Source organism: Microplitis mediator, chromosome 3, assembly GCF_029852145.1.
Source record: "Microplitis mediator isolate UGA2020A chromosome 3, iyMicMedi2.1, whole genome shotgun sequence".
Lineage (NCBI taxonomy): Eukaryota > Metazoa > Arthropoda > Insecta > Hymenoptera > Braconidae > Microplitis > Microplitis mediator.
Genome location: NC_079971.1, coordinates 1,943,837 through 1,954,956, shown reverse-complemented (window position 1 = coordinate 1,954,956; position 11,120 = coordinate 1,943,837). Strand labels below are relative to the sequence as shown.

Genomic DNA, 11,120 nt, shown 5'->3' with positions numbered 1-11,120 from the left:
CGAATATTTTTGAAGTTATAGTCATTTTTGTGACAGCGCGTCAACTGACCGCTGCATCGACTAAAAACTTTAAACGCATTTTTCTCGAAACTACTTTTTTTGAACTGGTGGCATCTGTAATTTGCATAAATATCAACCGATTCGCAACTTTTTTTTTGCCGTATTCGTCTATTCAGTAGCTAAAGTTGCACGTAGGGGATTTTGAAAATTTTGATTTTTAAGATTTTTTAGGGCTGTTTGAATCCAAAAAAATGAGAAAAAATAACGAAAAAATTTTTAATATGTCGCCATTTTTTTTCAAATCCAAATTTTCAAAATCCCCTATGTGCAACGATAACCACATGCATACAGATTACAACGCCGTTTGGTTTTTTTGTTTCTGATAATCCGTTTTTGAGTTAGAGATGACACCGTGGTGGGGGAAATTTTTTTTTTGCTCCACAAAAATGCTTATAACTTTGTAACAACATGATATTTATTAATGAAAATTTAGGAGAATTCTCTTCAATGTATACTTTAGAAAACAAAAAAAACCCGATCCCCAAATTCCTTTATTATTCCAGTCAAAAAAATTCCCGAAAATCACCTATTTTTTCGATCCTCAGTGGCTATCCCCCTTATCTGAGTAATTAATTTATTTACAATAATTAGTTTTGTATTTCTATTTACTGATGATTTTTTAAATATTTGTTTTATGACTGAAGACTTGGAAAGGAATTTTGTTGGTTTATCAATTATTTGAATTCCGCGCCAACTTAATTGTCTGGGTCTAGACGAAGAAAGGAATTTGTTTTCCTTTTATGAAGATAAATATTTTTATCACTTTCACTGGTAATTATCAGACTGGTGGAGGTGGTACTGCAATTAGTAGATGGATTGAACTGCATGGATGATTTACCGTGAGATTTAAAAATATATTAATTTATTATCAACGGTTATTAGTCTTGTCTGTGATAATTAACAATAAAAATAAATTGATAATTAATTTTAATTAGTCTTTAGGTATTAATAAATTTATAATTACTATTGTTTATGAGTTATAGTTAAAATATTTATTAGCGATTTCAATGAAAGTTTTTCATTGCTGGAGTCAACGTCATCAAGGCGTCAATCATTTTTTTCTTCTCGTTATCATTCTTCAAACTTGCCCACATAGATTCTAGTTTTTTTGTCTGGTATTTCTGTTAATTAAATAAATTATTATTAATGTCATTAATATTTTAAATTTGCAAAGAGAAATTAAGAAACTTTATTTATACTATAATTTAAATTTTTAAATTTATAAATCAAGTCCAATAATTTAAATTAGCAGACGTCTACAATTTTATTATCATTAAAAAAAAGAATGACCCAGTAATTGACTGTGGTCCAGTTACTGACCAGTTAAATATTTTTTTTTATTTCAGTAATGGGAATAATTCAAAAATTAGACGTCTGCTATTTCCAGTATCAATTAAACGTCAAAAATAAAAAACCCGCGCAAGACATGAGTGTGAATGTTCCAGACATCAGACAAATTTAGAATTATTCATAAATCGAGTAAATAATTAATAAAATAAAATTTTTTAAAATGCGCATTTAAAAAAATTTGAAATTAATAAGTGCATTTTTATAAATATTATTTTTTTAATTATTTACTCTAGTTATTTATAATTTTAAATTTGTCTGACGTCTGATGAGTGTGAATGTAACTGACAAGAGGCAATTTTTAAATTTTTGAATAAAAAAATAAAATGTTAGTAGAATAAAAATTAAAAAATGCGTATTTATATCAATGCAAAATTAGCACGCGGATTTTTTTTAAATTTCATTATTTTAATTTATTAATTTCTGCTACATTTACACACGTCGCAAGACAAAGAAGCTGCAGATAAATTAAAAAAATAATTATACGTACTCTGATAAATAAAAAACATTTTTTCATCGTCGCACCGACGTACAATATTTTAATAGACACAGTTTTCCCACCGATGTCTATTATTTTAGGTATTGTGTTAATTAAATAATTATGTGGCCCATGCCGGCATCTTATTAATGCAATTTTCGTATGCGTATTGCAATATTTAGCTGTAAATAAATGACTTATCAATGAAAATTATTGTCAGCTGTTAATTAATGAAAATAATAATAATTTATTGTTAGATAATAAATAATTACCATTGAATCCAGTTTTAATACTCGCTACTCCTTGGTCTCCATAAATATTTTTGACTTCTTTTTGAATTGCCGCTTGCAAAGTTGACGTCTTCATCAACAATGGCTTTGGATCTGATTCTTTAGGTATCACTTCAATAGTAAAATATCTAAAAAAATATTTTACACATTAATAATATTTAAAAAAAAAGAAAATAAATAAATAAACAAATCTAACCTGTTTTTGAATCGCACCATTTTGAAGGTTAGTTATTGTTATTATAAATAAATATAATAAACGTTTTTAAATAAATAATTAATTTGAATAAATTAATAAAAACTTTAATAAAATTCTTTACATTACAGGATTAATCACAAAGTCATTAAATACTTGGGTTTATTTACAATTTTATCTGTAATTTAAACCTGACGTCAGGATCCATGTGATCTGTTTTTAATTTGCATATAAACACAAAGTCACGTGTTATAGAATTATGAATTATATGAAATAAGAATGATGGCAATAATGGAAAGGCCACGACAAATTTCAAGGCAGTTTCAATTATTTAAAATTTTTCAATCATCGATAATAATTATTGTTATTTATGAGACATTTTATCAGTTTATTTTATCAAAAGCAACATCAGTGACAGTTAAAAATTTTAAATATAAAATTACCAGCAGTGAGGTAAATTATTTATGAAATTTAAATTAACTGACGTCTAATAATTTTTAGATTTTTTTAAAAAACGATAAATTATAAAAACAAAAATATTTCACTTATAGTTTTTAAAATTTTCTACATGCGCATTTAGTTTTTTTAAAATTCAAATTTAATTGTTGGAAGAAAATCTGAAAATTGTTAATTGACATCATAGTTATCCAAAATAAAAACTGAAGAGAAATTTAAAATTTTTAAATTAATGAGAATAAAATTTCCCCACATAAATTAATTAACACACTGACGTCTAATAATTTTTTAATTTTTTTAAAAAACGATAAATTATAAAAACAAAAAAATTTCACTTGTAGTTTTTAAAATTTTCTACATGCGCATTTAGTTTTTTTAAAATTCAAATTTAATTGTTGAATGAAAATCTTAAAATTGTTAATTATCTGGTAACTAGGATCATAATTATCTAAAATAAAAACAGAGGAGAAATTAAAAATTTTTAAATTAATGAGAATAAAATTTTCCCACATAAATTAATTAACATACTGACTATAGTACTGATTTGAATAACGTACGATGATAGTGAGTATGTTTACTTTCCATTATTTTTATTGTATTTATTTACTTATTTTTTTTTTCAGACATTGAAGTCGTTATCGCAGAGTCAGTAATTTTTCCGACTGCTTGATCCCTGATGATTTTATCTAAGTAATAAACACAATAACTCTGTGCAGTTTATAATTAATACTAGTGCGTTATGTTCTGTTGTAGATTATAATTATACTCGTAATTAATAAGTTTCAAAATGGATTATTACGTCGGAGTTGATGTTGGAACAGGAAGTGCTAGAGCGGCGTTATTTGATTGCGATGGAAAGCTTATTAAATTAGCAACGTGTCCTATTGAAACGTTCAACAGCATCCCGGATTTTTATGAACAGTCTTCTGAAGATATCTGGCAAGCTGTTAGACGAGTCGTTAAAGTAATTTAATATTAATCAATTAATTATATATTTATTAAATTAAATTAAATTTAAACTAGACTGTTGTACATGACACCCCAAGAGAGCTGATAAAAGGAATAGGATTTGACGCCACATGTTCGCTGGTTCTTTGTGACGAAAATGGGCACCCGGTTACTGCTAGTTTGAATGGTGACGACAATCGAAATGTCATTCTTTGGCTGGACCATCGCGCTGAAGCGGAAGCCAACTTCATAAATATGATGGGCCATGAAATGCTTAAATATGTCGGCGGAAAAATATCTCTAGAAATGGAGATCCCTAAAATCATGTGGCTGAAGAAAAACCTTCCAGAGTCATGGAAAAGAGCTAAATTACTTTTAGATTTGCCGGATTTTCTGACATGGAAAGCGACTGGCTGCGAGAGCAGGTTAAATATTTTTATTAAAAAGTATTTAAAATTATTTAACGATATATATTTATCCTAGATCGTTGTGTTCGCTTGTGTGTAAATGGAATTACAACGCGAACCCCAAGGGAGAGAATGGCTGGTGCGAAGATTTTTTTAATAAACTTGGATTGTCTTCTTTGAAAGATGACAACTGGAGGCGGATTGGAAGTAAAGTCCAGGCGCCTGGAGAACCAGTGGGCAAAGGATTATCTTCCAAAGCAGCTACGGAGCTGGGATTAAATGAAAGCACTCCGGTTGGAACTTCAATTATTGACGCGCATGCAGGTGGTCTTGGTATGATCGGTTGCTCAGCTTCGGGAGTGTCTGAAAATTTTACCAGCAGACTCGGTCTCATTTGCGGGACATCGACTTGTCATATGGCAGTCAGTGAAAAAGCTGTTTTTGTTGGAGGTGTTTGGGGTCCTTATTACAGCGCGATGGTGCCCTCGCTGTGGCTGAATGAAGGAGGCCAAAGTGCCACAGGAAAACTACTCGATCATATCATTGAATCTCATGCAGCTGCTGCAGAAATCCGGGCTAAAATTTATGGAAAAATGTGAGGTCAAAATTTCTATGGAGTCAAAGTATCGGTTTAAATCATTCGATTTTTTACTAGGCATGTCCAGCAATATCTCTCGGATCTTCTGAAATCGATGGCGGAGCGCAACAACTATCCAGACATTTCCTTCCTCACTAAAGATCTACACGTCTGGCCGGATTTCCATGGGAACCGATCACCGCTCGCTGATCCAACTCTGCAGGGAATGATTACTGGGTTGTCTTTGTCGTCTAATGAAGAAGATCTCGCGCTCCTTTATCTTGCGACCATGCAAGCTTTGACTGTACGTAATTTTACTGTTAAATATTTGGATTTATAATGATTGATAATTATTTTTAGTACGGGACTAAACATATCCTGGAAGCTCTGACCCAAGCAGGCCACAAAATAGAATCAATTTTAATATGCGGTGGACTCAGCCAGAATCCGTTGTTCGTTCAAACTCAAGCTGACGTTATCGGTCTCCCGATTCTCATCCCAAAGGAACGAGAATCTGTTCTTCTAGGCGCTGCTATTTTAGGATCGTGTGCTGCCAAGGCATATCCGTCTGTCAACAAAGCGATCAGAGCCATGGCAGGATCTGCTAGTGTTGTAAAACCTAAAGTTGTTTCTTATCAGTAAGTAATTAATTTAAAATTAACGATACCAGTTGTAGATTTTTTATTTAATATATATATGTATTTTTCTCTAAGGTATCACTGTCGAAAGTACAAAGTTTATAAAAAAATGGTGGACGATCAACGCGAATACAGAAAAATAATGCACGAGACAATATAAATTTATCTGGTACTTTTTTATACATAAACAATTTTTTTAAGGCAACAGACCCAATACCCGTCAAGATTTAGTAGCCGGTCAATTTTAATATGATATATATATATATATATATATATATATATATATATATATATATATATATATATATATTAGGGTGGTCGTTAAAAATTAAATTTTTTTAAGTAAAAAGAACACGTGCTGCAGGACGATCAAAGTTCATTTTTGGATACAATCGCGGTTTTTTTTAAATATCTCATGAAATATGCAGATTAAAAGAAAAAATTATAGGAACAATTTTGTAGGAAATTAAATTCTTGACAAAAAAGGTCATATTCATTTTTGTTATATAACGTGTATTTATGAAGATATTTAAAAAAAAACTTTTTTAGATCTTATCAATTGGGCATTTTAAGGATTACGAATGTCAAAAATAACGTTTTTTCTTAAATATAGACAACTTCGTAACTCGAAACATATCAATCCTTAATGCTTGTTGTAGTTTCTACATACTTAGAAAAATGTTATTTTCAAAATTTGCAATCCTTAAAACGCTCAATTCATCAGATCTAAAAAAATTTTTTTAAAAATATCTTTTTTAAATATCTTTATAAATACACATTTTATAAAAAAAATGAACATGATCTTTTGTGTCAAAAATTTAACTTCCTACAAAATTGTTCCTATGATTGTTTCCTTTAATCTGCATATTTCACGAGATATTTCAAAAAAACCGCGATTGTATCGAAAAATTAACTTTGACCTGAGGCACGTGTTCTTTTTACTTAAAACGAAAAAAACAAATTCCCCACGTAGTTTTTCACTAAAAGGAAGCTTTTTATGGGGCGCCTGAGAAAATTTAATTTTTAACGACCACCCTAATATATATACATTTGTGTTTGTCATACATCTTTATCTAGATCTGACTACGTCATAAATTTAATTGCTTAGTAAAAAAATTAAATGCATTTACTTTGAGTTCGGCTGATAGTACTAATATTTTTAACATTAATAATTAAATATTTTAATTTGAATCTGATTATTTTATAATTTAATCCGTAGTATTTTAACAAGAAGTGATCGGGTATTGGGCTTCTTATCTTAGAGATAACAATCTATAGTAAAAATTCTCATTTTTTTGTAAGGATAAAATTTATACATGTGCGTTTATACACTGAAAAAATTCGGGAGTGATTACAGATTTTTTTTTATCCGGATTCACTCGGAGTTTTAAAAAAAATACGGAGTAAATATGGAGTTTTTTTCTCTAGCGGAGTGACCTGAATTTTTTAAAAATCCGGATTTACTCCGGTTCTGTATTTTTATATTAAAATAAACTCTCCTTCGAAGTGAATTTTACTCCGAAGAAATTAAATAAATACTTCGTCTTCCGCTCCGCATTTACTCTCGATTTAATCCGCAAACTTTTTAGTGTATCGATTATCAGTAAATTATTTTCGAATAAAAACAAAATGTGCGAATTAAAAAAAATATTTTTTAAATCAAAAGTAATTTTGACTTTTATAAAATGAGTATATAATTTTTAATATCATTATTTTTAGTGATAAATAATTAAAAAAATTTTTGATTAATTAATGTATAGTACAAGTTAGACTATTAAAGTAATTAATAAACTATTAATTGATCTGTATATATATAAACCAATGACATTTGTTTCTGGATAACTTGATAATAAAATTAACATTGTGCATTAATAATAAAATTAATAAATAACCGGGCAACTTAAAAACTCTAACCGGTTTTTTTTAATAATAATTACTTGCGTTTGATAATATAAAATTTTAAATAGTTAACAGAACTAATTAATGATAATAAAGCCAATAATTATTCAATAACTTGTTACTTAATTAAAACTTGATACTTTTCTTTCACTAAATAATCTCTCAGACGTAATAAAATATCAATTCGCTATACGAGAGGCACTTGAGTCAGTCTCAAACGTCGTCCGAAGCTCACTTGGAAGACTTTTTTAAAATATTATTCATTTTTAATTTTACTTTTATTTAATTATGCCTCTAAAAAAGGCTATTGCTTAAAAAATTATTTTACTTTCTTTTCTTCTTTTATAATTAAAATATTCAAGTGAAACGATAACACTCGACAATATGATTGAGCATATTTTGAAAGGCAACTGATGATACTGATCCATACCTTTGTCTCCAAAGATAATTTGTTATGATTTGCTGTCCTGCTGCGCGTGTTGATTCTTGGATTTCTTCACAAACTCCTAGTCCAGTTTGCCATATTGTCGCTACAATAAAATAATTGCGTTAATTATAAATTTCAATTACGAAGTACGGAAATTTGTGCTTAAGAATAAGAATAAACCACCAGCACGACAGTTAGCAAGACCATCAGCAAGACAATTAGTAAAAACACCAGCACGACAATTAGCAAGACAATTAGCAAGAACACCAGCACGAAAATTAGCAAGACCATTAGCAAGACAATTAGCAAGACCATCAGCAAGACAATTAGTAAAAACACCAGCACGACAATTAGCAAGAACACCAGCACGACAATTAGCAAGACCATTAGCAAGACAATTAGCAAGACAATTAGCAAGAACACCAGCACGACAATTAGCAAGACCATCAGCAAGACAATTAGCAAGAACACCAGCACGACAATCAGTACGACAATTAGCAAGACAATTAGCAAGAACACCAGCACGACAATCAGCACGACAATTAGCAAGACAATTAGCAAGACAACTAGCAAGAACACCAGCACGACAATCAGCACGACAATTAGCAAGACAATTAGCAAGACAACTAGCAAGAACACCAGCACAACAATTGTCTTGTTGATGGTCTTGCTAATCGTGTTGCTAATTATCTTATTGACATATTTTTTTCTCAACCTCAATTTCGAAGTTCTTTTATGACATTCGATATTTGAATATGTCTTTCAATTGAATTCACGTGATTTGCTCGCGATCATAATTTTGATAGAGAAATTTGCGTGAATTCTTTTCCTTTATTCTTATTGTTAAGCACAAACTTTTGTACCCTTTCATTAATTAAATATTATAAATTTAATTACCTAAATTATTTATAAGTTTATTAGTATCTGGAGCATCAAATTTTTTTAAATATTCGATACTAAAAACTCCGTATTGCTTTAAATCTACGAGTGATTCATAATTACAGCAACGAGCTCGTGAATTTGCTACGACGTAACTTCCAGGTAAGACTTGATTTACTATTTGTTTTATTGCTTCTTCAATCATTCCACATTTTTGTTGTCCAGGTTCATTATTATTATTGTTATTATTATTGTTGTTATTATTATTATTATTATTAATACTAATATTATTATTATTAGTATTAGTATTATTGTTGATATTTTTCATTTTTGCGGACTGAAATATTAATTATTAATATGAAAATAAAAATAAACAGTTAATATTTAAAATAATTTAATTATTTTTACCTCAGGTAATGATTTTATTATATGCAACCAAATACGTGGAGGTAAGTGACTTGCTTCGGCGATACAAAGAATTGTTTGTGAATTATTATTGCGTTTTCTGGTGGTCGTAACATCAGGAGTCGTGTCTGTCATATAGCCACCAGGAAATTCATCAACTAAAACAACATGACCTGGACCACCGAGTTTGAAATCTTCAGGATGTGATTTAACATAAAATTCAGCGACTTTGCTACATCTTTCGTATACTTTTTTTATTACGTGTTCTTTTATTTCTATAATAAAAATAAAAAATATTTAATTAATTAAGTGATTAATTAATAGGAATGGACAGTAAATTAAAATTTAGACTTTAATTTTGACCATAAATTTGACATTTTGTCCCTTTATTGGGACTTCTTCAGTAACTTGATCAGTAAACGATAGAGTTTATATGATTAAGTTGCTGAAGAAGTCCCAATAAAGGGACAAGATGTCCAATTTATGGTCAAAATTAAAGTCTAAATTTTAATTTATTATCCACCTCCTTATGAATTTATCTGTTAAGGGGTTACGTGGGTTTCGTGGGTTCAAAAAATCGATTTTTTTTGCTTATTAATTTCGACAACATCTCAAGAATATCATCCTAAATTTTCAAGTCGATCTGAATAATAATTTCGGAGATACAGCCTTTGGAAGGTGTGTGCTCCAAGTCAGGTATAGAAGGCTCAGCAAAACTTTAAACGCGTTTTTCTCGGAACCGTGTTTTCAAAGTCGGTTGTCAAATGTTCTCGAAAACTACTCAACCGATCTTGATGAAATTTTACACAGGTGTTTGAGATACAATTTACTCGTGCCCGCACGAAGGATTTTTTTTTTTTTCAATTACAACTATTTAAAAAAAAACAAAATGTCAAGCAAAATTTAAGCGAAATTTTCATTTTTTTTTTTAAATGTCTGCCAAATTCCAATTTTTACTTTTTTTTTCTTTCCTTCGTTCAAGTACGAGTTTATGGTCTTAACTAAAACACTTATTTTTGTTTTTTCATTTTAGATGATCCTGTCAGGAGTTATGCTGACAACGCGGACGCACCTTTCTTTCGAGGGGTCACCGGAAGTGACGTTACAATGAAGGAGTTTTAATTTTTCATTTTTGAAAATTTCAGAAATTATTCTTTAAATATGTATCTATGAGACAGAAAAAGTTTGAATTAAATAAATAATTTTTTACATAGAAAAAAAAATATTGAAAATAGGCCTTTTTTTACCCGACGAAACCCATGTCACCCCTTAAAGTTGATCTGGACATGATTTTAAATTAATATCAAAAATAATTGCGGGTAAAATGACTACTAGTCAATTAATTATTTAAATATTCAAATACCAAAATTATTAGCAGCAATATCTGATGGAATATCTTGACACCAAGCCAATATAAGCTGGAGACATGTCCTAAAGTCACCTTTGACTCCCATAAAAAAAGAGCCTTCTCTGATAGATTGTTTTTTATTGCAAGTTGGACACACCCACGTGTATCTGTCAATAACTCGAGCTGTGTTCCAAGTCAATGTCTTTCCTTCACATTCAGGTTGCTGACACCCCGACGTCGTCCTTATAAGACTGAACTCTTTTAACCAGCTACAAAGTTCACCCTCGTGGCCTTGTTGGAACATCGGACGAACCACGAGGTCAAACAGACCACCGGAGTCTCCAATTTTGTCAATCATACATTTGCCGTTGCTGAAAAAATTAAATTTATAAGTAAAAATAAATATATAAATATGACGATTAATTAAATGAATACCTCGTTGGTGTTGTTGATGTGGCAGTTTTGGAATTCTTCATTGTTTTGAACAAAATCGCAAAAACAAACTAAACAATTGGCGCAAATAAATAAATAAATTATTTTAAATTATAAAGTAAATAAAAAAAAAGAAAAGAAAAGAAAAAAAAAGAAAACTAAATTAAAACGAAACGGATTAAAAATAATTAGAGCGTCAGACGGCCATGCGGGATAAGGGTTTGATTGTCAAATGTAAACAACGCCCTTCATACCTCAAAAAAAAAACTAAATAATTAAAAGACAACTTCCATGAACAAATAAAATAACATTCAATCCATCTCACGGAATTTAAAT

The 11,120-nt window shown here is 29.7% G+C and overlaps 2 protein-coding genes across 5 annotated transcripts; one reads left to right on the top strand and one right to left on the bottom strand.

Annotated features, from left to right (window-relative positions):
• The first annotated feature begins 2,537 nt into the window (after positions 1-2,537).
• Positions 2,538-5,610, top strand: LOC130665723 (FGGY carbohydrate kinase domain-containing protein). Of its 4 annotated transcripts, none has more exons than XM_057466262.1 (8): positions 2,538-2,821; positions 3,448-3,469; positions 3,578-3,788; positions 3,848-4,197; positions 4,256-4,774; positions 4,835-5,060; positions 5,117-5,394; positions 5,470-5,610. In XM_057466262.1, the coding sequence occupies exons 3-8, from the start codon at positions 3,612-3,614 to the stop codon at positions 5,552-5,554; spliced, it is 1,635 nt and encodes a 544-aa protein (XP_057322245.1). In that variant the 5' UTR covers positions 2,538-2,821; positions 3,448-3,469; positions 3,578-3,611; the 3' UTR covers positions 5,555-5,610. The 4 variants fall into 4 exon arrangements, with proteins under 4 accessions (XP_057322245.1, XP_057322243.1, XP_057322246.1 ...); XM_057466260.1 differs by having other exon boundaries at positions 3,448-3,514; XM_057466263.1 differs by lacking the exon at positions 3,448-3,469.
• Positions 5,611-5,649: 39 nt separating this feature from the next.
• Positions 5,650-11,057, bottom strand: LOC130665724 (uncharacterized). Its single transcript, XM_057466264.1, has 6 exons — positions 11,039-11,057; positions 10,788-10,855; positions 10,368-10,723; positions 9,008-9,279; positions 8,618-8,936; positions 5,650-7,823 (listed from the first exon to the last, which is right to left on the bottom strand). Exons 2-6 carry the CDS (start codon positions 10,826-10,828, stop codon positions 7,651-7,653), a joined length of 1,161 nt encoding a protein of 386 aa, XP_057322247.1. The 5' UTR covers positions 10,829-10,855; positions 11,039-11,057; the 3' UTR covers positions 5,650-7,650.
• Between the last annotated feature and the right edge of the window lie 63 nt (positions 11,058-11,120).